General features: G+C 43.3%; 1 protein-coding gene across 1 annotated transcript in view; it reads left to right on the top strand.

Moving 5' to 3' along the window:
• The window catches only part of COL22A1 (collagen type XXII alpha 1 chain), a 1,250,061-nt gene that overhangs the window by 1,186,152 nt on the left and 37,207 nt on the right, over window positions 1-26,702 (top strand). Inside the window, exons 55-61 of the mRNA XM_069621676.1 lie at window positions 4,502-4,555; window positions 6,267-6,320; window positions 6,752-6,805; window positions 9,541-9,612; window positions 11,440-11,475; window positions 18,373-18,417; window positions 20,839-21,018. Of these exons, the coding sequence (XP_069477777.1) occupies window positions 4,502-4,555; window positions 6,267-6,320; window positions 6,752-6,805; window positions 9,541-9,612; window positions 11,440-11,475; window positions 18,373-18,417; window positions 20,839-21,018 (495 nt within the window). The remainder of the gene's footprint in view (window positions 1-4,501; window positions 4,556-6,266; window positions 6,321-6,751; window positions 6,806-9,540; window positions 9,613-11,439; window positions 11,476-18,372; window positions 18,418-20,838; window positions 21,019-26,702) is intronic.

The raw sequence follows: 26,702 nt of genomic DNA, 5'->3' as shown, positions 1-26,702 counted from the left end.
TGATGGATAATTATTATAAAATTAGTCCTACTAGTAACCGCAAAATCCATACATTGGGCAATTGAGCCAGCGGGCAGGTATCATAACAATAGCAGAACGTTTCAGATGATAAAATCTCCTGCAAACCTAATCACCAGAAATGAAAACCACAATTCAATGCTTATTATGAGCTTTTTGCTGCCAAACATATATCACATTCTCACACTATTAGCAGGTTTTGCCATCAAAGTTCCAACTACAGACTCTATTCTCAAGTATTGCCATAAACTGCCTAGGTGATCAGTGATGGGGTATTGTTAGGTTGGGGCAGGGAGATAAAAAATGCCCCCTGAGCACCTCTGGGCGCCCTACTGTGAGGGAACACTTGCTCTTCCCCTCCCTCTAGGAGCAGACCCTCCACCTCCTACACTGCTGTGTGCATCATTTTGCAGACATATGCACACGGCACGGAATCTTTGGAATTCAGCACTTAGTTCAGTGAATGTGCTTCACCCTCCACCAATTACATGGCAACAGTTAGCAATTGAGAAAGATGCCAGCCAATCAGACACAAAACTAAACAGGGAGCACTCAGCCAAGGAACTGAGGTGGGAGGAACTGCCATGTCAGACATTAAGTATACAAGGATTGCGTCCAAGTAAAATGTGTACAGTTAAGGCTGTTTGCAGACTTAAAAAAAAAAAGACGAGTTGCGATCTTCTCTAATCTACCGAAGAACACGTTGTGATCAGATCACCATCAGAACTAGAAAGAACGTTAAACCATATAGAATATGCAAATTCCAAAACATGTCCCCTACTTAAGAATGATAACCCTAAGAACTATTCCTAATGTAATATGTGTACTTGTTGGCCGGTCAGATAGCACAGTTAGCTAAGCTGTGGCAGTTTGAAATCCCGACAGGATCAACTCAGTCTTTGGGCCTCATTACGACCCTGGCGTTCCCGTAATGAACGGTGCCGGTACGGGACCGGCACCGTTCATTACGGAATGCCCTATTACGAGGTTCCCTTGTGGGACTCGCTCAAAACGTCTGATCAGACCAGACATCCTTAGCGGGTCCCCCAGGAGACAGGGGAGCTAATAATGGGCCCATTATTAGCTCCCTCCCCATTCCCATTGAGCCCTATGGGGGCTCAATGGGAATGGGGATGGGTAAATTGAATGAGGAAATACCGGGTCCTCCAGGCTTGGAATGGCTCGGTAATTCCTCATTGAAGGAACCCGGACCTGGGACCCGGTATCGAGGTAGCCATTCCCTTATTAAGGGCATGGCTGCCTCCATACTCGTAATGAGGCCCTTTATCTTTCGCAGGCCGATAAATTGAGTACCACTCTACGGGGTAATAATGCCTTCCATTATTTAAGCAATCTGAGACCTATGGGTGTGTAGCACTATATAGGAAATACATTATTATTATTACAACAACAAAGCCCAACAAACTTTACAATAGCAGTGATAATTGCCCACTTCTACTTTCAGTGTTTGGGAAGCAAATGTGGTAGATACAAATCTACCAATGAGCAGGCAGTCCAAAACAAACACGTGTTTACAGTGGCAGACATATTTTTGCAAGTGTCAGTGTTATTTGATAGACCCGACCACTCCTTTTTTTCAAATGCAGAGTTTACCAGACGATCTAGTGATCAATAAGCACTGGATCCCTGTTCTGCCTTCCATTTGGTATCCTAGTTTTAATGGATCCACCAAAGTAGTATGCTGCACTGTTACTGCTCACTGTTGCATATTCCGCACCGCCACCACACGCTTTGCTAGCCAGTGCTGATCCTCAAGGTCTGCAGAATGGGAAGCTGACATGTTGATCAGTAGACACAGACTTTCATTGTTGCTCCATCCACATGGAAAGCCTATGGTACGGCCAATCACACACATCAATCAGAAAACCTAGATTTCCTCTGTAAGCCACACTTATACACATTTCCTGATTCTCGTCTAACCATGGCATGGGTATTGCTTTCTTGAAACGATTTCTTGCAGTTGGCATATAAGAGCATTTTTGTCAATTACATGTTCATGGTGCAACTTTAACAATTGATGCCATCATAAAGAAACACACACAAAAGAATACATTAATAAAAGAGATAGACATTCTACATACAAAACCAACAATTCTCTTAACAGACTTAAGGAAACATGTGCCTCTGGTGGTTAATGATACCAAGAACCATGCACTCTTATTTCAATGATGTTCTACATATTATAGGACTAACACCTTTTAAATGTGGTGGGTGAGTGGGTGCTATGGGTGATCGCTTTCAAGCGGGATGTCACTTGCAGTAAAATTCTCACTGGTGATGGAAGCAGAGGGTCTGTTTATTGCTCCCAGACCCTATTTCACAATGGTGCCAGTGAATGGATCGTCTTCTGTTGTGATGCGCTTCTTCCCCTTATGTTATGCTGTGAGCATGCAAGCTGCCTGAATGCCTGTGGAATGTGAGTTGTGGAATGTTGATCTGTGATTCCCTGTTAGTGTTCTATATAAATGTTAATGTTAAAGGTATTTGCACCGCGCACCGTCACCAACAGAGTTGGTCCCCAGGTGCTCTGGCGGATCTGCAAACGAGAAGGTGGGATGGGTTAGTAGGTGAAGCGGGAGTAGGATAGTGAGAGGAGTGGTGTTCTGTTGGCAGCTTCAACTCGGTATACACCGGGTGCTGAGCTTTGGTGCAAGTATCAGATCGATGTCAGTCCTCATGTGCTGTTGGTGCGGCGTATGTGTTGTTGCAGTGTTGTGAAGTGCGTGCGGGTTGTTGTGCGAGAGATGGTTGTGTGAGATTTTTGAGTGAGATAAGTCTGCAGAAATGCTGAGTTTTTTTGTTAGTGGGTTATATGAAGTTTAACATGCTAACATTCAGAACTCTGTCCGAGTGTGGCGCTCGCCAATCCTCCCAGTCTCATCCGGGTGGGCAAATGGGTTACGCCTGGCAGGGTTTTAGGTTTGTGTGAGGTCAGTAGAGAAGTGAGCTGCCTGAGTGAGAGGGTGCCCATGGATGTCTCTGTGTCCCCTTAACCTAATGTTCTTACCTGTAACTTGGAACCTGAAGATTTGTACCAGTAAAGAAGTTACTTTCCCCATGACTCCTGCCTGGTCTTGCCTGAAAAACACACCGATATTTTAACATCTTCATAACTAAAACAACCGGCGATTATTATTATTGTTTTGTTTTTAAAAGGCACGCTGCAATGGGTTGCCATCCTCCCCCAAGCAAGTTTTATCATGCCTGCTTTTGTGTCCATGGTGGTGGATCCTTGGCAGCACGGGCATGGTGATTTGTGACAAACTCAGAACATGCAATTTAATCTCCCTCCATGCATTTGTGTGCAGTGTTTAGTTCAGCGCTGCAGAGGTGGCCTTTAGAAGACACAATGCCCCGTGGCTACCTCCAATGCTTTTCATTTGTTGTTAGTAAGGCCCGCTCCTTGTTGACCCTGAGGCGTTCCTTGTAGCATGCGCCACATTCATGTCCCTGGTAAGCACGCCAGCCAACGACATGAGGTGAGTACAAGAGAAGCTGATTAATGTTTTAGAACTCCTTGTCTGATATCAGTTATTTCACTGTAACGGTAGACCTCTCTGGGAACGCGACGACGGGAATTACAGTTCTCTGTTGTTATCACACCGCCAGCCTGGGTTGCAACAAATAAATAAGAACGCGAACCGCAGCAATAAAACACTGGCATCACACAGCAGAGAAAATCTAAAAAGAAAATTGCAGAAACATCTTTTTTAGCAGTATCCTATTTCTCAACAGTGTTTCTGCTTCGCAATTTACTCTAGAAGCATTGCTTGTTTTGTTTATTGTATGCCCCCCCCATACTCGCTCCCCGGGGCACTTTTTGTCAGAGGAGTTTCCGCTCAAGGTCTTTCTGTTACAATGCCTTCCGATTATATAAAATGTTCTTAGCTTCAGAAAGCATTTCAAATGCAAACTGGACCTTGAATAAGGTTGCAGATGGTACATTTAAATCCCAGGTTGATCATTAGTGGCAGCTGTGCTTACTATGTTCCTTGAAACATTTTCTAGTGAGAGCATAGACCATGAAATCCAAGGACAAGTGGCTTGTGATATCACTCAAGCCCTGAGATGTTCCAGTGAAGTCTGATTTGTGTGTATGAGATAAATGGACTAAGTTCAAGGAGAATGAGGAAATTGACTAATAGGTTGGACAACTGATGATATGGATCCATTGATGAGAGGGAATGCTGGTAATTTGCCTGAAATGTAAAGGAATGTGGCTGCTCCCTTGTGACCTGTATTAATATTTCTGATGATTGCCCAACGTGCTGTGATCTTTTCATTCCTGTTAGACTTGAACGCAACGAACGGACGTCTGTGTCGGCGGCCGTACAATTTTACACCTTGCCGCCTACAGCAACTGTGGCTCCATCCAGACGGATGGAAGACATTTCTAGGTCACCTTGTACATTAAGCGTCACTGCCAATTACTGAAATGTATTTCTTCTCTCCTGCATTGTAGGGTGAAGTGGGCTTGACAGGCCCTTCAGGACGCGAAGGATCACCAGGGAAAGATGTAAGTGTGCAGATCCTAGCAGAAAAAAAGTAAACATACAACGTCTGCTTGTTCCATTTTTCAAGGAAAGTTGTTTCTATGGAATTAACACAAAGAAAGAAATACTATTTTACTCATGAAATTGCAAATGTTTCAAACTAACATAGGAAGCAAACGCTCTTTAGATTCCGTGTTGCATTCAATATATTGATTAGAGCATGGGAACACCAAACTGACACATAGTGTTCATTAAGACAAATCATTATGTTTCATTATACCATATGCCATCAACAGTGTAGGAACCTTTGAATCGGTTCAGTTTAACTACCAGTGTCGCTATTGAGTACACAGAGTCGCATACAACCCTAAATTTGTCTATGGCACCCAACTTTGTAACAGAACACTTTTTTAATGGTTGCATCACCCCATACATTTCCGACCAATGAAATTGCTATTTAGGCCTCTGTAGGTTATTCTAACGGGCTGTGCGTGATTGGAAGTGGGGTGCATGCAAATCATATATTCACTAAGCAATGTACCATGTCACAGTGGGCACTTAATCGGCAGCAAAAGGGTAACTGGTGTTGTCAAACCTCATCCTCTTCCACCTTGTCCACTGCCACTCCATCAATTCCCATAAATTACTTCCAAGCCCCATTTGAGAACATATCCCTGGACTGTTCTTCACAAACCGCAGCCCGCCGATGCATATATTCCTTGAGATGGGCCCTTCTCCATGGGTAGTGCGTCTAAGGTAGGGGTGGGCCCTCTTGAAATTTACGCACAGAGGGTCTAAGGGTCAGCAGCTGCTGCTGAGTTGAGGTGCATGGCTCTCAGGTGCTGCAGCCTGAGCTCTGAGTTCTGAAAAGGCCTGCCACTTCCCTTGGTTCATCTTGATCCAAGGATGTCAGCCCACTGGTGGGAAATTGAATTGCTGGTCGAAATACAGTTGCTTATTTGTGATTCTGTCAAAAATATATTATTGAATTCGATTTCATCAAACTTCTTATATTTTGTGGTAGATTTTGCCACGAATATATGTGGGGGATACCCTCCGCAGAACCCTCCCCCATATGCCCACTGGTTTATTTCTTCACCTAAATCCACTGACACATCTGTTTGGGGCCTAATGTGTTAAAATAAATTCGATGAAATTCAATTTGACGAAATTGTCCACAGCAAAACCTCCCTAGTTTATGGAGGTAGCTCCTTTTGGTCCGCCCCCACATCCTCGCATCCATGCATCCCTCCATCACTTAGTTGGTACTTGGACCAAATGCAGTGCTGGGCACATTTTTTAATTGATCATTCTATCCAACCATGCATCTGTAAAATAATCCTAATCACAATCTATCATTTTAATCACACAACAATGTAACTGCAGGGTATCAGCGTTTGGTCATCAATCAAATGATCAAGCAAACGGGCATCTTTTGCAGACCCCCGTTGCATCCTGTTTAGCTGCTGAAAGCAATTATTTCGAATGATATCCCAGGCTCTGTGTGTATGACTGCATTGCTCACATATCTCTTCTGCTTGGGGCCTGAGCCCTTTAAGGAAAAGGTGCAGGCAGACGCGGCAGGCAATTAAGTGAGGAACTCAAGAAACAGCTGTGTCCTAGTGTCCAACTATTGTACAATATGCCCTTCAGGTTTCTTAAATGGTAGTCTTTATATTCCTGCAGCCTGTTATCGTGATGAATATCTGATTGGTTTTGCTTGTCATATTCTAGGGAGAGCAAGGCCCTCCGGGACCTCAGGGCCCTCGCGGTATTCGAGGACAGTCGGTAAGTTTGCTATGTATTAATTACTTGATGGTGTGTGGGGTGAGCCTATCCTGTCATTGGATTCAATTAAGTTTTAGGACGCATGAGGTCTGAGATCACCCACTCAAACATTGCACTGTTGAGACGCTGGTCAATTTCTGCCCGAATTTGTGGCAGGCAATTACAATATTTCATTGCTGATATGGTTGCACAAAAAGACTTTGGGTGGTTTGCTTTTTAATTGTTATGGCTAGCAGCATTTTTGTGTGTCCCAAAACCACCAACACTAACTGTGCACTGAGTTGTAGCGTGATAGTAAGATTAAATCTTTCTATCCCAATAAATGTCACACCTTGAGATGGCATGCTTGTTGTAAAGAGGGTTACAAAGTCACTGGCTTAAGCATGGGTACATGATGTAGTTTATCCTGATTTCTGCCCATTTATTTCCAGGGTAAAAATGGACCAACGGGTGCTCCAGGAACAGCAGGTGCTCCGGGAATTCAAGTATGTACATCTTAATCCTAACAATGGAATACACACAGTAGCCACCTTTCATAAAATGAAAGAACATAACGTTGGGTTTGTGGCATGCTACGGGTGGCATTCTGAATGTACACAGATATCTTAATAATTTGTGCATATGAGTGTTTGTATTTGTTTTGTGATTCTTCTCTACATTATGTAGAAAAGCAACATATTATAACATTTACTCAAAGGTAGAAGGGTCAAGTCTTCCTTTTCCTCTACGAAATGGCGCCCTTTTCAGAATGTTGCGATTGGCTAAGCCAACCGGGAAGAGTGAGTCAAAGAAAAGTCTGTGCACTATAACTTGGTTTTTCCTTGGAATTCCCACTCTTCACCAGCTGTGCCAAGTGGAAGGCTCTGTGCTGCATCTGCCCTGACCCCTCCACCCCCCCCCCCCCATGTCTTCCCTCCTCGCCGCTCTCCTGGGCCCACAGGTCCCCACCTTCCTCTGCTCACCTCCACTGACTCATCTCTGGGCCGCAGTGTGTTTGGCGTGACTCACTCTCTCCCGCTCTCCCACACTAGCCTGCCTATCTGAGACACCCTACCCCTCAGACGCCCCGCCCCTGCCAGGATATATGCAATGTCACTCTGAGACGAATTCAGATCTATACAAACAAAATAACATTCCCTGTAGCAAGTGTTGCCTGTCCACTGTAGCTCAATAATGGCCTTAATGAAGTATAGCCTTGCTGTTTGCCACCAAGGTTGCTTTCAAAACTCAGCTGCCTTGTTTCCCTGCATGGCAACCCCAGTCTTAGCACTATGCTACATCTGGTGGTACACAACCACAAACGACGAAGTGAAGCCTTGATGCCCAGTTAACTTGCCTATGTTGATATTATACCAGAATAGTAGCATCACAAAGGCCTTAGTAATTGTATGATGCATTCCCCAGTCATTATGGTAATGTGTAAGCATGGGTATTGTATGCCCATGGACACATATGAGCTACTGGCAGATCAGCACCACAGCCATAACTAGAAGGATGGCCCATTTAAACTTGTGCACACATGTAGTAGCACATAAAACTGTACAGCTATAATGGTAGCCTCATACTAAGGCACTGACACACAGGGCCTCATTACAACCCTGGCGTTAAGGGGTTAACAGCGCCGCAAAAGGTGGCGGTGCCATTAACCCCTTAACGCCTGATTACGAGGTCCCTTTGCGGGTTGGCGATTTTAACACCTGCTTTTTGCAAGCGTTAAAATCCAACCCGCAAAGGGACCTTGGTGCTAAGTACGGTGCCGCAATTTGCGGCACCGTACTTAGCGCCTTCCCCATTCCCATTGAGCCCTATGGGGCAAAAATGGGAATGAGGAAGGGCCCATGGTGAATGGGGAATTACCGCCCCGCCAACCTTGGAATGGGGCGGTAATTCCGCCATTCACCATGGCAGACCCCGGCATGGACCATGGTGCTAATAGCACCATGGTTTAGCGCTGGGGTCGTAATGAGGCCCACACTCAGTGGTTCATGCGATGCCACCAAGGACAGGTAGCAGTTTCAAGGTTTCTAGATTGTTATTTCTCTCTGTAATTGTTATTTGGTAGCACCTGCCACAGATATAGGGCCTCATTACGGGTCCGGCGGTAACTCTGACTTCCCGCTAACACCCGGTTATTACAACCCCGGCGGCCACGAAGTCAGGCACCGGTAATGCTGTCAATCCCCATTATGGGAGTGGGGACCACGGATGCACTGGCACCGTTAATAGCAGTGTTGGTGCTTCCATGACGGCTTGCCTACTGTGGCAGCTGTGTCCGTCAGGGGCTACACTGTCGGGCAGAGCAAACCCGTAGTGTGCAGGTCCATAAACAACGGTGCCCGTAGGCTTACCAGCACCGTTGTTTCCAGTCCGGCACGCTTGTAATGAGGCCCATGGTGTTTCCATTCAATCATTTGAGGTCCTTTCACAATCAAATTCACATTTTTTATCATTTTTTTGCATGTTGACATCATCCTCGCATGCCCTTTGAGAACGTGAATACCTGTCAAGATGCCACTCACCGAGGAATGCATCTTTGTTTTACCCGTGGGGATCTCACTCTTAATCTAAAATAGACAAGAAGCTGGGAAATAAGGCAGCACACCTAGATCACCACACATCTTTATAGATGAATGTGTGAATAAGTATTGTTAAATATGGCATATAAGCTGTCAGACACAATCTTTTTCCAGATTGGTGTTCGCGGCCGCTGAGCATTCGAGTTTGAAACAGGGGTCACCAAAGGAAGGCTAGGATACTGCTGCGTGTCCAACCTCACCTGGGTACCACGACGTAATGCAGTAACCCAAAATAAAATGTAACTTACTATCGACTTCACAACAACAAATGACTGACTTTCTCACAACTGAATTGCGCCTATTGCAAGACCGTTACTTATTTCATTAGGTTTCCATATACAATATCGACTTCATCTCTTTGTGCAATGTTCAATGGGGGGCAGGGGCTTGAAATCCACATTTGTCCGTGGCCTCCACTGTCCTTCTCTCCACTGTACCGCAGTATTCAAGCTAACACGTGTGACCCTTAATGCTCAAATGTGTGTCCCTTGTCACTTTGTATTGTGATCCTCTTCATTTTTCCAGTCGATATTTTGTCTTGGCATCATCGCATGGCTCCCACTGCATACACACAGCAGCATGCACGCTCTGCAATAGGAGCTGCCCCAGGAAATGTGGCTGATGTTCTTGATCTGTTCTTGTAGGGTCCGAAAGGGAGCAAAGGAGAAAATGGCAGCCCCGGACTCCCAGGATTTCAGGGACCGCGAGGACCTGCCGTAAGTGATCATGGACTTGCTTTGCTCATGTTCTATAGCTGGACATGCGCACATTCGTGTATGTAAAGGTGTGTTAGGGATAATAAATAACGGTGCGATGTCAACGCGTACAAGTGTTTGCAGGTGAGCCATCTCAGAAATTGCTGGCACTACCTGTCGAGTTGCCCAAAAAGAAATATGTGTCGTAGGACTTTCTCTTTTTAGGGATCCACGCGTGTCTTTTAAAAAATAAATAAATAAATACCAACGATTCTCTGGAACCTTCACATTATTGTATCATGTGCAATGAGGCTAGTTTAACAACTCGCCAGAGCCCCTGAAATAAGGAGAAATCCGTATTCGCTTGTGAGTAGAGCCCGAGGCAGGCCCTCTTGTACCCCCTGCCACTGGGTGAAAGGCAGCTGTGCTTGTTTTCAGCAGACAACCCTGGAAGTTTGCATTTACTTTTTTTAATAGGTGTGGGGCATCAGTGTATGGCTACAGTTAAAAATATATATTAATATATACTATATTACTTTTTGTAGAAGATAGGTGTATGAAACGCTCAATGATGTCCCTAGGGCTACCTTGTGTTTGCATCTGTGTTCCCAACTTCCTCATCCTTTCTCACTGGGGAGAGTTGGAGGATGAGAGCCCTGTTTTACACGCATCATGTCTGTAGAAGACACATGACTTGGCTGTCTCTGCTAGCAATCTGTGAATGCAGGTCACCGCCACTGTCGAATCACATCCATCCGGCTGGCGCTTTGAGTGGTTTTCCCGCCCTTGTTTTTCAAAGCTTCCTGGTAACAGGACCTTGAGACATGCTTCATGTCAGTGTTCTTTAATAGCAGGGCCTGCCACGGAAACAGCTAATGTTTAAAGGGACCGCTTGTATGGCAAAGTATGGACGTGGAACTGAACGTGTATGGCAATATGGAGACAGTCGGAATATTCAGTGTGGTGGAATAGTTGGGGGAATAACAACTTCGCCAAGAGTTTGCCCAAGAAGGGGATAGTGGAGATTGGGCAGTAGTTAGCCGGACCTGCAAATGGCTTTTTTAGGATGGGGTACACAAGGGAGTACATGAGGAGTAATGGGATAGTGGAGATTGGGCAGTAGTTAGCCGGACCTGCAGATGTCTTTTTTAGGAGGGGGTGCACAAGGGAGTGCATGAGAAGTAATGGGAAGGAGCCAGTGGCAACAGAGTGGCCACAGAACTCAGCCAAGGAGGGAACAAGAGAGGCAATGTTGTCCTTGATAGTTCTAGAGGAGCAGGGAAGAACCTGTTTGCAGGAGACTTTCAGAGAGCAGACTGTCTTGGTGACCTCATCTGGAACTATAGGTGGGAAGGAAGAGAGAAGGGGGAAGGAGAGAGAGGGGCCAAAGGGAGGCCTGGGTGCAAGTGGAGGAGGGAGGGGGCTGGAGCAGAGAGTTTTGGTTGTGAAATGGGAGGCCAAAACCATGCACAGGGCCAAGGAAGGAAGAGGAGAAGTGGAGACTGCAGTAGGATTGGTACGCTTCTTACGGATTTTGAAATGTTTAGCTGTGTTGTTTGTGGCCCCAGAGATGCAGGCTTGGATATGGGCCAGTTTCTTGGAGTGGATGGAGAGTCTGTATTGCCTTTGGAGCAGGTGAAATGCCATTTTGTCAGAGGATGTGCTAGAAGATGAGAGGGAGAGTGAGGAAGAGACAGCAAAGGTGGTTGGGGTGAAATAGGCCTGGTAGGGAAACCGAGGAGCTATATCAATACATTACATATTACTTTATGTTCTCAGTCATCTGTATGTATTGTGTCTGTGTGCAATGTGCTCTGAAATTTTCTCTCTCAACGGTTTTCTTTTTAGGGAGAGCCAGGGGAGAAAGGAACTCAAGGCAAGGAAGTGAGTATCATACGGGCAACCTCAACCCTAAATATTGGGCCTTTAAGTCCCAGCAGTTAACCAAATGTTTCCAGAAGGTCTTCTACTTAAACACTTTGAAAGTTGAATAAAGTCTTAAAATATGATCACATTTTTCATGTTGGCGGAACTATCACTTATTATAAAATAATGATCTTAAAATTGTATTCTGGCATTCTTGATGTAATATTGTTCATTTCTATGAGGAGTCGGTCCCCAGGTTTTCCCCCTGGGAAATTTAAAACAAAAAGAATCGGTATCCCAAATTAAGGCATCATGAAGATGTCACAATGAAAAATATAAGGCAATATCATATATGTTAGAAAATGCTATATTCAATTTTTATAAACAGAAAATACACAGCATTGACTCCAGAATAAAAGGTGGTCTTAGTCTTCCCAGAGAAGGACAGTCTATTACGTGGCCAGAGGATTCTGTAATCACACGAGCAAAATATAAACAAAAAGAGGGCCAATCCTTTCAGTAGTGTCACTTTACATAATAAAATGCACATGCATGTAGCAAATGGGTGATCTAGCTATTGGAACAACCTGGGTTCTGCATGAATGGCGATTAACACGCTTAGAACACTTAACACTCTTTATCATGGCTTTGATCAATGCAGTTCTCCAGCTGAGCGATGTTCCAAGGATGCTACAATGTGTTCTATTAGCCACATGGATGAACAAGAAAGATGTCTGTTTGAACACCCACATATGACTGTGATCCTGTGTTCAACCTTTCTATCCCAAGCAAGAAACTGGACGGAGATATTGTTTAGTAATAGCAAAGCAAATAACATTCTCACTAATCGCCATTCTCTAATCATCCTTGTACTCTAACAATTCAATAGTAGGTAACATTGAGTACGATCTCCCGATCTCACTTGAATCTCGATATCCAAATATTTCCTAGCATAAGTTACAAAAAACACAGGTTTCTCTTTGATTGGTTAAGAAATATGTCCATAGTGTTAGGGCCAGCCTCACAATACTGCTGCACTTCAGATCAGACCAGCAATGACAGGTCAGAATTGACAGTTCATCCTCCGTGTTCAAGAGAATAGTCCACAGTGGTGTCCAAACATGGATCCTCACTGTTCAACATCAACAGGCAGATCTTGGATTCATTAATCGCGCAACACCAGCTCCAATTTCAAATGTAAACTAATTACTGAACTCTAGCTAAATATATTGCATATCAAGATCCCGATAACAGGATTCATGAGGAAATGGCAGCAATTCTATCATATTAATAATTGGGAGTGGCAACATCACACATCACTTGCAGACGGTTATTTGCAATTACAACTAATGAAATAATAACTAATGAAAAAATAACAAATACAAAACAACAAATTCCAAAATAACTAATTCATGTTTTGTTTTCTTTGGGGTACTTCCCTCAATGCCCATCCCTTTTTTAAATATACTTTTCCCACACTCCCAAAACCACTATTCCCTTGTTTTTCTATTCGTTATTTTTTTCATTAGTTGTTTTGTATTCGATATAATCACTGCATACCCATGCAGATATTTAAAACAAAAATGAGTTGGGGTCTCTATTTAATTCAGACTTCTGCTACAACCAACTTTGGACAGTAATGATAACAATATGTTTCCCACTCATGCAGTTTAACCTCTTATTGAACTCACCCGAGCACAGGTCTCTCTGCCTAGACAATTGCAACCTGTGGACTCTTCCAAAAAGGGAGAACTTCAAATCCTTACCGTTTTGCCTTAATCGTAGACCCACAATGAGCAAGGCATCCTATTCAAAGACAGTGCTTTGTGTGCAGAGTTTAGAGTAAGATATGTGGAAAACCTGTGCAAAGTTGACAGACTTAAATGTGCAATCAATGCAACACCTATTTAAACTGGAGAGGCTCATGGCAGACCCTCTGTATGCAGGGCCTTCTGCTATGTAATGCCTTAGACTCACATCTGAGGGCCTAACCAAGTTCAGAATCATTTGACATTTTGAGGACCAGGCTACAGAGTGGCAAGAAACAAATATAGTTTTGCCTGGGGCTAAAACTGTGGTGCAAGTAAACACAGGAAAATAGAAAAACGAGACCAACATGCCCTGGGGTCCCTAGGAATGAGCTGATTCAAGCTGTGAATACTCAGCCAGCTGCTGTTGGACTCCTCCCTTGACAAAAAGACCAGACCCGATCATCTGCCCAGATGACCTCTTTAGGCCTACTTTCCTCAAAGTATAATCCTATAGACAACCTCATGGAGATGTTTCACAGCACTGCCCTGCCTCTGAGGTGTACCTGCCCACGTGACAAAAAGAAGCAACTGAAATGCACCAATCAAAGCTGACTTATAACAATATCTGAAACACATTTAAATAAATAGCTGTTTGGCTGATAAAGATAAATAAACTGCAAAAGATCACATAACATGCGTTGAATGTGATAGTAGCATTACCAAACGAGGAATGGATCATAGGAACATCATTGCTATGATGGTGGTTTGCACATTTGCAATGTGATTGTTAAATAGCTCAGTGAGGGAAGCCATCATTGCTTCCTGAATTCCAGCAGGGCTGACTCAGTGCTTGATGCTGTATGATGTTGATACATTGATTAACCTATTATGATATGATATGATATGATATGGCATTTGTAATGCGCCTATACACAAGTGTTTCAAGGCGCGACGAGGCAGGGAGGGGGGAGCAAGTGGAAGACAGACAACAATCCTACTAGGCCAGGTGTCATTCAGACCGCGCAAGTGCAGGGGTAGGGGGAAGGGAAAAAGTGAAAGGGGAAGGGGGGGGAGTGCAGTACAAATAAGTAGAATAGAAATAAAATAATAAATAAATAGGGCCAGCTGGTAGCAAGTGCAAGGTAAGTGCAGACAAGTGCTGGGGGGAGGGGGCTGTAGTGATACAGAGACAGTCCCGCAGTGCAGGGGTGGCCAGGGAGGCAGTGCAAGTGAAGAGTGACTGGGCCCAGGACCGAGGTCGGTGAGAGTGGCCCAGTTGCAGAATCAGTGCAGTTTTGGTGAAGAATTTAGCAGGGGAGAGGGAGAGAGAAAGCAGAAGTGAAGAGGAAGGTTTTGAGGTGCTTCCGGAACCGGAGATGGTTCTCCTCAAGTTTCAGGGAGGCAGGAAGGCTGTTCCAGAGGGAGGCCCCTGCCGCGGAGAGAGATCTACCCCCAGCTCGTTGCTTCGAGAAGCGGCTGACCCTGAGGGAGTTGGAGACGGATGAGCGTAGGGCTCGGGAAGGAAGATATTTAGGAAGAGAGAGTTGAAGGTATTTAGGCCCCAGGCCCCAGAAGGCCTTGTGGACAATGCAGAGGGTTTTGAACTTAATCCTCGCAGCCACTGGGAGCCAGTGTAGAGATTTCAGTCCTGGAGAGATACGGTCCCTGGGCTTGAGGCCAAGGACAAGTCTCGCAGTTCTGTTCTGGATGAGTTGCAGAGGGTGGAGAGTGGAGGCAGGCAGATTAAGATAGAGGCTGTTACAGTAGTCCAGTTTCGAGAGAACCAGGGCTCGGGAGACAGTGAGCTTCTGGGGGAAGGAGAGGAAGGGAAGAATACCTCTGAGGAGGTGCAGCTGGTAATGTGACTTCTTAGAGACGTCAGATATATGAGGAGAGAAGGAGAGTGTGGAGTCGAAGATGACCCTGAGGTTTTTTGCCTTGCAGGTAGGAGCAGGAAGAGGGCCAAGAGAGGCCGGCCAGAGAGCTGCAGGGAAGGAGGGAGTGGGTGTGCCGATGAGTAGGATCTCAGTCTTACTAGCATTAAGGCAGAGGTCATTGGCAGCACACCATTCCTGGATAGCAGACAGACAGTCAGAGATGAGGGAGGGAGAGGAGGAGGCCGAGGGTAGCCTGAAAATGAGCTGGGTAGCGTCCGCATAGCACTGAAAGTTGGGGCAGAGGGCGGCGATGCGGTGGGCAAGGAGTGCCAGATACTGGTTAAACAGCCAGGGAGAGAGATTAGATCCCTGGGGAACGCCACAAGTGGAGAAAAAGATGTCAGAGAGGAAGGACCCAAGTTGGACCTGGGAGGGTCGATTGGAAAGGAAAGAGGTCAGCCACGCCAGAGCCTGACCAGTGATACCCAGGTTATCACGGAGAAGGTTGAGCAGGATGGCATGGTTGACAGTGTCAAAGGCAGAAGAGAGATCGAGCAGAATGAGAACACACGGAGTGTTGGAGTCGAGGTTCAAGAGCAGGTCCTCAAGGATGTTCAGGAGAGCAGTTTCCGTGCTTCTGGCCGCTCTGAAGCCAGATTGATGGTCATGGAGACTATCAACAGCTTCAGCATGGAGGTTAAGCTGGGAGATGGCCAATTTCTCCAGGAGCTTGCCCAGGAAGGGAGTGATGGAGATTGGGCGATAGTTAGCCGGACAGGAGGGGTCGGCAGATGGTTTCTTAAGGAGAGGGTGCACAAGGGAGTGCTTGAGGGGGGATGGGAAGACTCCAGAGGCGAAGGAGTGGTTGCAAAAGTCAGCCAGGGCAGGAGCCAGGGAGTCGATGTGGTCCTTGATAGTTTTGGAGGAACAGGGGTGAATCTGTTTAGACGAGACTTTCATAGATCGGACTTGTCTGGAAACCTCGTCAGCAGAGAACAGGGGAAAGGCAGAGAAGGAGGGAGGAGGGGTGGCTGCAGAAGGGCCAGAGGAAGAGCAGGGAAGAGAGGGGGGGAGGTGATAGGAGGAGAGTGAGGACAGGATGTCCTGAGTTTTAGAGATGAAGTGGGAGGCCAGTGCAGTGCAGTAGGCCTGGGAGGGGACAGGAGAGGTAGAGACTGCAGCAGGGTTGGCAAGCTCCTTGCAGATTTTAAAGAGTTCAGCCGAGTTGTTAGATGCCGCAGATATGCGGGCTTGGATAAGGGCTCTCTTCTTGGTGAGAACAGAGGGACGGTATTGCCTTTGGAACAGGTGGCAGGCCAGTTTGTCAGAGGATGAACATGAAGCACGCCATTTCCTCTCTGCCACCCTGCACTTGCGTTTTAGGGTGACGAGATCCGAATCATACCAGGAGTTACATTTGGCTTTGGGCTTCAGGCGGATTTTCATGACAGGGGCAAGGATATCAAGAGTATCAGATATAGCAGAGTGGAGCAAGTGTTATTAATAGCAGCTTATATCTCAGCACTTAAAAGTAGGAGCATTCTAACATGGCCCGATGTACACATATTTGATGTTATAATTGCGTTTCTTATAATTGTAACAAAAGAAACAGAAGGCTTAAAATGTCTTTTGTGATTCAAATATGTCCTTCCATGTGATATTTCTTTTTAATTATGTGTGAAGTACATGACATTTTAAATTTGCTTTAAAAATCCAGCAGTTAATTAATTAGTTTTGAAATTCGTTTTTACATACAATCAGACATGAAAACCCTGATTTTCTTTTAGAATTCTAGATAGATGAAAACATCAAAATCAATATAAAGACATTGTTAAATGGAACTCCTATCCAACCTTAACCTCTAAATCTTAATGAGAGTTCACTCTCAGTAAAACACTGTATTTTTGTATGTCGTGCTAGGACTTAGTCTCTGAATCGGAAGTGTGATATAGAAGGAAAGAGGGACAGGTCAGAGAATGATCATTTGTTGATAACAGGTGTTGTGGGTAACATATGCTCTTTTTAAATTAGGCAAGCAACCACTCTCTATTGTTGAGGATGTGTCTCCATTTACAATATCGGATTATCGCTCTCTTTGTCCGTTTGATTGGGTCGTGTTCACTGCTGGTTAACCTTTAAGCATTTTGGTTATTCACAGTATATCCACATACAGTGTACTTACAAAAATAGTTTATTCAATACTTTGGAACACAAAATAAAAACAAATTGTTATATTATAAAAAAAATTGGTATTCAACTTCATCTTGTACCAAATGAGAATATATCAAAGGTGACTTAGGCTCATATGTGACATGTGAAGCACTTCTTCACAGTTCGTCATATAGAACAGCAAGTAACTAGCAAAAAACAGTTGTTCACAACATATTTCTTCTTTTCTATAGTTGGTGTTGGAAATCAAAACATCATATGTAAATCACTATAGACTATCTATGAGGCGCAACTAAAGAGCCTCATCTATCTGGAGACTGTTATTGAAGTGTATCAACACATTAAACATTGCTTTACATCTGTGATTTACATATGATGTTTTGATTTCCAACACCAACTATAAAAAAGAAGAAGTATGACAAAGAGAGGGGTAATCGGTCTTTCCTTGCTGTATCTACTCTGTATTCTTACCACATTGGGACTGATCCCCCAAAACAAAAAATAGGGAAGCACCCAACTGCACACTGTTCCATTTACAATATGTTGCACTGTTCCCTAAGCAATCCCTCTTGGAAGTCTGTTGGATGCCTAGGTTGCAAGAGACGGGGACATAACGGAAGCCAGTGCAAGAACATGGAGAACGTGTAACTTGAAGGAGAGAAACAGTTGTTCAAACCGTAAACACGTTCTAGTCCAAATCAAAGTACAGGTTAGTGACGCTTTCAGGAAAGCAAAATTAACAATACGTTACTTACCCTAAGTGCTTTACATAGGGCATACTTTATTTGTATTATTATTATTACCACATCGAAGTTGGTACTCACTTTAATGACCTCGGAAGGATGAAAGGCTGAGTCAAAATGACCAGGATTTGAACCTGCGCCCTGCACATCACAACACAGATTTACCCCCTGCACCATCTTACCAGCGGTATGCCTTACCAATATAAGTAGGTCTGTAATCATTGTTCAGTGAAAAAGAATGTACATCTATAGCCTTTGTCATACAGAAATGCCCATCAACACTACACCCAGCTCCAGAAACGTTGCAATGTCAATTTCATGATGTCATAACAAGAGTATGGAATGTGTTCTCTACATCTCAGCTTTTAATTTCAGGGTCCAGTAGGAAAAGCCGGAGAACGTGGTTCCAAAGGAGAAAGGGTAAGTCTGGTTGCATGTATTGTTGCATTCAATGTAGCGTGGCAGCACACTACAAGTGACTCCAAAGCTGGGACCATTGCTGCAGTGAAGAATGCCTTGATCTCAGGAACAAGCACCCTTTACCTCAGCATACTTTGCTTTCCTGGGTGTCGAGCTGAACGCTGCCCTCTGGGCTCCCAGAATGGATCTGGCAGTGTTGTTCCATCTGCTAGTCTAAACTGAAAAATATTACTTCTACCAGAGCCCTGTCCCTACTGGAAATAGCTCAGCCTGCCCATGCCAGAATTGGCAATATCTGAGCTGTGGTAGGCCGTCCCCATTTGTACTAGAGGTTTTTCATTGGCCAGAGGGAGCAACAGAAAATGTATGATATGATATGATATGATATGGCATTTATAACGTGCCTATGAACAAGTGTTTCAAGGCACGACGAGGCAAGTGAGATGAAACAGAGGGAAGACAGAGACAACAATCCTACTAGGCCAGGTGACATTGAGATCGCACACGTGCAGGGGATATACATTTTATTTTTCTAGTGTAGACTCTAGAGAACATGCCAGAAGGATGGCAGGTGCCTACAGAGACCGCTATGGGAAAGTGGGCAACTCTGAAATCTCTCCATTGGCTCCCAGTAATTGCAAGGATTACATTCAAAACCATATGCATTGTCCACAAGGCTTTCTGGGACCTAGGTCCAAAATACCTTCAGCTATCCAACCGCAAATATTTCCCCTTTCGAGCTCTTCGCTCCTCTACCTCCAACTGCCTCAGGGTCAGTAGTTTTTCAAAGAAATGAGCTGGGGTTAGATCTCTGTCTTCGGCTTATGACTCCCTCTGGAACAGCATCCCTGCCACTCTAAAACTTGAGGAGATCTATCTCTGGTTCCGGAAGCACCTCAAGACCTTCCTTTTTTTCTTCTGCCTTCGCTCCCCCTCTCCCCTGCTGATCTGTTCTCTCTTGGCACTGTGCACCTGGCCACCCCAATGGGCCCAGGTACCTGCTCACCCTGCCACCCTCCCGCACTACCTCCAGGCCACCCCTTGCACTAGGGTCTGTATCTGTACCCATACAGCCTTCCCCCTTTTCTTCCTGCACTTATCAGACCTACCCTGTCTGCTGCCTTAAACCTACCACTTGCAAATTGCTGGCTGCACTATCACTGTTTGTTGCCTTTATTATTTATGTATTGTTATGTATCTGTTTCTCCTCTGCTTCGGAATTTCCACTTCTCCCCCCACCATGCTCTTTTCCCCTCGCCCTCTCCCATGCACTTGCGCGTTCTCAATGTCACTGGGCCTAGTAAGAACGCTGTTTTGTTCTCCCCTGTGCCCCTCCCTTGCCTTGTCGCGCTCTTAAACACTTGTGTACGAGCGCAATAGAAATAAAATATCAATATCAATATCAATGTTGTAGGGATCTATGAGCATGTTTTTCCTTCTTTCAGTACAGGCCTCTTGCTCCAGATTTGGTAAATCTCATTAATCACTGTAGTAGTTTGGTGATTTGATAAGCCTCGAACCACCTGCAATGAGGTTTGCTTTTAGTCAACTTCATAGAGGACAAGTGATGTGCTGACTCAGCACATCAGGCAATTCAGGGTTTGCTGGAAGTGGAAACACTTACCCAAATAGTGTCTACATACACTCAATCTATGTGTTTTGATGATGTGAGTATAACTTTGAGTTCATAGTAATATATCTACTTTAGGCTGGGCTCACCTTTCCATGTATTCAGCATGATCTTAAACGAAAACCAACCCATTACTCTGTTTTTGGAGGTTGGCTGTGCGAATAAGTGCCTGGGACTTTGTCCATTTTGTCATGTGTGCCTACTTAGTCACAAATATGTGTACTCTGAATGCAGCACTCGCAAACGACCACTTGGAATCCGGAAACTGAGCGCGTCTAATCAAAACTTCCACTCAGACACTGACCTCTCCTATCACTATGCTCACTCTCTACTCTAACCAACACACAATTAGAGCGCAGCTGCACCCTTCGATCAATTTGGCCTAGCTGCTCACGTACGAACAATACTTTATGAACAGCCCAACATTCTGATAAAATGCAGATACACCCCACGAAAATCAGCCTAGCTGCACAAATAAGCGTACTAAACAGGCCTAACGCAGTCAGAACCCAGCCTTGGTGTCCTTCCTCCGGACTGCACAAATTCAACGGATATGAAATACCACCACACCTAATGCTAGGATTCAGTTACCATCAAGCAATCGCAACAGCTGGTCACATAACCAGTGCACCCAAGCACCCTATGAAACCTTACTCTCTCGACTGACTTTGAATGCAGTCCCCGAGGGCGATCAACCTACCAGCGCTTTGAGGTCATATCAATGATATATAGAGTGCTGTATAAATGCAAAATAACATTACATAATAACATAATGTGTTCTGTTTTACCAGGGGGATCCCGGCATCAAAGGAGACAAGGGAGTACAAGGAGAGAAAGGACCTGCAGGAGACCCTGGAACACCCGGTCATAAAGGTCACACTGGAATCATGGGTCCTCAAGGGCCAGTTGGAGAAAGGGGACAATCTGGACCTCCAGGATCACCCGGGCAGCCAGGGCAAACGGGGCCAAGGGTAAGAAAACTAATAGTGAGCATTACAAGTATAATGGATTGTGATGAAAACAGGCAGTTTCAGAAAAAGAGGACAGCACAAACACAGAGGTCTGATACCTTCATGGAAATTCCATATGATCTGCTGCAGATGAGGGAGGGTGTTTTGGGGAATTGTGGTGGGGGATTATTGCACTGTAGGGCTCAGTATATCCTCTTCAGAGAGTGAAGGTTCGCTAGAGGGCAATTATGAGTCGAATGATCCGGTGAGTTGGTAACTTGAGTGATGAGGAGCGAGAAGTGTGAAAAAGCAAAAGTCAGAGGAGGTGCGTGGTGATTTCTGTAGAGTTAGGTTTAGGATAGATGGAATTGTAGAGGGCTGTTGGTGAGTAGTGGAAGACAGACTTAGCAAAGTTGTGGGGAGGGAGCAGCCAACGGATATGTTTGGTGAAGATTTAATTTAATTATGGATATACTTTGAATGGATAGGCATCCGACATAATGCTGTTAATTTGAAGTGGAGGAGAATCATAGGAGCTTGTAAATTGTGCATGTGGCAAAGATTATTACTTCTCTGAGGCATGCAGTTAGTGGGATTTCCATGAGGAGAGTAGGACATTGAGTCTGATTGGACAGTGCCATGTGGCAATGGGAGTTTTTGTTGATGGAATGTTCAGGTTGGTGCCTCAAAGTAAACCCCAACATTGTGAACTATGGCGATGGGGTACGGAAATTGGGGGATAGGATATGAGGGATTAGATAGTGAATCTGGAATTGGAGGCTGGGAATATATCAGCTGAGTTTCTCCCTTTAATTTCAAAGCTCTTAGGTAATTCACAACTGCTATTCTTATTGTTGTTATTTGAGTATTATAAATTTGCAGCCAGAAGCGTTCAGCCTTTAAAGGGACATATGTTTCAAAGTATCTTCTGAAAAACTCAATTCTTTTGTGCAGTAGCATAGGACATTCTGCAATTAGATGAACTAAGGTTTCCGAAATTTTAGGATCTTTAAAGAAACGGCAGAAATCGCTCTTTTTTTAAAATGATGTTCCATTTAGCTAGAACACTTCTTGTATGCCATAGGTTCATTCTGAACCTTAGAAATGCATCTCTAGCTTTAACACCAGGAAATTTCAGAAAATAATTTTCCGGAGTCCTTACTTTCTTCGGGATTAATTTGTGGACTTTTGCATGTTTTGTGTTTTGGCATTGCTCATATGTATTGATCCAATCCGATATCATAACTTTTTCTTTGGCTCTTTCAGGGTTTATTACTAGTAGTTCCATCTGAGACTTCCACAATTTGCAGGAAAAGTTTTACACGTTGACGCCACATACTCATGACCTTGTGTTCGCTAGTCTTTATATACATAGACAGTACATGCAGTAAGGAGCTTTGTTGTTGTTCCATGATGCATTTACGATAAAGACTACACAATTTCCACATGTACATGCTGTGTAAAGAGGATAAGCCCAGTTCATATTTTAGCAAACACATCGGCACTGTCTTGGGTACATGTAATATGTTTTTCCAAAATTGGCCTTCCAATCTTATCCAAGCCATCTTGTTTCTCCATGCTCTCGTCTCTGCACCGTATAGTACCGTAGGGATCACCTTTTGACAGTAAAACATAATTATCGTTTTCAGAGAGAAAGTACCATATTTTTGATTTATAATAGAAGCTTGTGAAGTAGCAGTTCTGATTTTCTTTCTAAGTTCTTCTAAATATGGAGTGCAGCAATAGATGTGTTGACATTCATCCCCAGATATTTATACTGAGTTACATCTTCTAGAGATTGGGATATAAGAGACCACGTGAAATGAGATGCTCTGGTTTGGTTGTTGGGTACAATCTTCATTGTTTTTGTTTTGGAGACATTCATGATCAGATTATTTATTTCTACATATTTCCCCAGTTGGTCAAGTACATTTTGTAACCCTCTTGAAGTTTTAGCCAGCTGAATCAAGTCATCGGCATAAAACATCCAAGGTATTGGATGTACTCCAAGTCGTGGTGCATCTGATACCACTTTTCTGAATTCCTCCACCACATCTGCTATGAACTAATTAAACAGGGTGGAGGCCAGGAGACACCCTTGTTTCAGGCCTTTATATGTATTAATGGATTTGGATAGAGTTCCATCCATTGCCAATCGTACTTGTATGGAAGTTTCAGTATGAAATTGAATTATCCAATGTAGTAAATATTTTGGAAATAAGTTTTTAACTGGTTTGTTGAATAATAGTTTTCTTGAAACCAAATAGAAAGCGGTTTCGAAATCAAGGAAAGCCATGAAGACTGATTGTTTCATTTGTAGTCCATGTTGCTTAATGGCATTCAAAATGTTTAGATTCACAGAGGTACCTAAACCCACCACAAAACCCATTTGGAAGGGATCATTTAGACCCGCTGCTTTAGACCATTTGGTAAAGTCTCTTAGTATCAGTCGCGCAAAGCTCTTTCCTGGTGCATCAAGCAGCGCAATAGGCCTGGAGTTTCTTGGGTCTAATCAATCCCCTTTTTGGTAAATGGGGACAATTATAGATTTCTGCCATGAAAAAGGTATTTTTTTGCTTATTATGATTTGGTTAAATACAGTGCATAATATAGCTGCCCATGCCTCTGGATTTTTTTTAGCATAACGGTGCACAGACCATCAGGCCCTGGGGCTATAGATTTGCTTTAATGTAAATTTCAATGTCCAGATTGTCGAACCTTAATTGTTTGTGTCCCTTGAGACTGTGATCCCTTTGTCTCAATGGGATATGGGTTTCAGCATATAAAGAATTGTAATATTGTACCCATGTTTCTTCAGGAACTGCATTTATTTGTTTTATTGATTGTTTGCCCCCAATGTGAGCTTTTATCAACCCCCATACTAAAGTAGAATTCTTTGAGGCTATTGAATACAACATAGTTTGAGCATCTTTCAATATCATTTTTGCTTTCCGCTGTTTTATCCAGTTATTATAACTGTTTTTGCACTTAGATATCATAAGTGCTTTATTGTTATAATGTTACTGCATAAAAAAGCGTACTTCTTTCCTGAGCTCAGCTTTCTTAGTTCGAACGTCTTCATCATATACATGTTCATGCTTTTTCTGATTCACGGCAAAAGGCTGTTTCCGATTTTTCAAATAACTGTAGAGTTCCCACACATTCTCCATCTAAATATTGTATATCTGGTTTCAGAAAGTCTTTTGTATATGATACTGCTAAGTAAAGTTCATCTAGGACAGCAGGGGTCCATCTGAAGCGATTACCATTAGTAGATATTTCTAGATTGTTGGTATATTTTTGGAGAGTATTTTTACTCATATTTGTAGGCCATATCCTTGACAGTTGGAGAATGTTATGATCACTTTTGGTTTGCTGTAAAACTTTGAAAGAGGTAACATGACAGAATAGCTCACTGTTGGTGTAAACATAATCGATTGTGGAAGTGTAATTCCCTTGCTGCCATGCGGCTTTCGAAGGTACATACCCAGACACTGAGCCATTTATCATGTTGAAACCCCTCTCTACCATTAGACACATCCACTTTTTCTTCGTATCCCTTAACTTCCCAGTTTTTTCATTAATGCAGTCCATATTTAGATTGCCCACAATGACTGTATACTTGACAAGCTGATCCTTATCAATCATATTCAGACGTATCAGATCTTTAAAAAATCAATTGTCAGAAATACCAATGTGGTTCCAGTATAAATGAAGGCAGGCCACAATCTGACAATTTGACCTAACTCGAACCAACTGAATGTAACTGTTCGGCGCGGTCTATGCTTCAGCTTTCATTCCACTTTGCATTTTTACAGCTGTTAAAAGACCTGCTTTGGGCCGACCTTTAGTTCATTTAATAGCCGGTTCCAAGATGACACAATGGTTCTTCCATACTGGGGAGACGTAAGCCATACTTCTTGTAGCATAATAATGTCATATGTACGCAAAATGGATATTGAAGTCGAAGCAAGGTGAGTATGGCCTCGGGTGTTCCAAGAAGCTAACTGAATGTCTTGCTTACTTTCCTCGAAGGAAGCTAACATTAATTTGTCCCTTTTCCCTGAGAGAAACTAGTTACCATTCTTGTCTGATTTCCATTGTCTTCAAAACATTTTATCATCAGCGGACCATACATTTCCATCTGGGATATCTGTATATTTGTTTGTTACATTAGAAGGATATATGTTTGCAACATTCAGAGGATAAGTGTATGATGTTTTTGATGTTGCTGTGGGATTGTGCGTCAGAAAACCTGATTGGAATATGTCGTCCCTTGCTTGCCAAACTGATATGATATGATATGATATGATATGGCATTTGTAACGCGCCTATACACAAGTGTTTCACTGTGTGTTTAACTATAGCTGAAGACATCCATATTTTTACAAGTGACCTATCGTGATCATGGATGAATTCAACTTGTGATATGTCATCAGATTCCAACCGTTGCAAGACTGGAATGCTCTTTAGTATATTTAGTACTGAGGATCGATTCAAATCATATAACCCATACTGTCCACCTCGACATTGCAAAATTAAACTCATATTTGTTAAATCATTACATTTGTTATGCCTGTTTCGCAGTGGCAATTTTATTTCCTTCTGTTTATTTGCCGCCACAGCATTTACACTTACTTGAGTCACTTTTGCTCCATCAAAGATATTACTTTGATGGGGTTTCGGGTTGTATATTTTAGAATTATATTTCCCAGTCTGTTTTGTCTCAATTTCAGGAAGCCTTGTAACATATTTTTTATTACTCTCTGAATTTCGCGAGAAGAAACTACCCATTGATTTCATAATTTCCTAACGCCTGTCTTCTAGTCAGAAAGGAAGATGCTTGTACTTTACTATTATGATTGTTTCCCAGTTCTTTTACACGCCTTTCTTCTAGAGTCAGAAAGGAAGATGCTTGTACTTTACTATTATGATTGTTTCCAAGTTCTTTCGATTAAATCAGTTGTGAGGAAGGGTACATTCTCAATACACCAAGTGACTGTTCATTTTTTGCTACTTCCTCTACAAAATTTTCTAGAGGATCATACTTAAGATCCATCTTCAGTATAGTTTTAGTTTCTCGAGGAGCCTTTTGTAAGGATGGCAAAGTAGCTTTGTTTTTGTTAATTGCAGAGTATTTTCGAATAATTGCTGCACTCTTTTCCTGACTTCTTTTGTCAGGTAGAGACAGCAATTTCACAAATTTTGGGAATTTTTATTTTTCTGCATTTTTGTAATCTTTTGATTTTTGTTTTTTTTTAGCTCAGGGTGTTCGTTAACACATTTTTTCTTTACCTCTCTTAGTCACACTGAATATGTTATATGTCTCATTGTTTGTGGTCGGGGGCAGGGTTGACACACTTTTCTATAGGTCTCTCTTCTATATTTTTTTACTTCCCCGTTTCTTCTTGATCAATAATTTCTAATGAATTCTTGTCATGCATCACACATCCAGAAACCATTTTCTTTTCATTCACACGCGACGGAATTGGCCTTTCTTCATGTAGCTTGTTTCTATTATCAGGTAATTCACAAATAGTTTCTTTTAGGCCTGTTATTTTTTGCGAACATACTTTCAGGTCACTTAAATTTTCAATTGTCAAGTTTTCAGTTATCAGAATCACTGTGTTCTTACTTTCTAGCAATTCTTTCAGTAGAAAGTTCTGATCCGATATTCTTGCGTCTAAGGTTTCATAAAGCTTGGC

The sequence above is a fragment of the Ambystoma mexicanum genome, chromosome 5q, assembly GCF_040938575.1.
Source record: "Ambystoma mexicanum isolate Mex_15411 chromosome 5q, UKY_AmexF1_1, whole genome shotgun sequence".
Classification (NCBI taxonomy): Eukaryota; Metazoa; Chordata; class Amphibia; order Caudata; family Ambystomatidae; genus Ambystoma; species Ambystoma mexicanum.
This window is presented reverse-complemented; position numbering and strand designations above follow the sequence as displayed.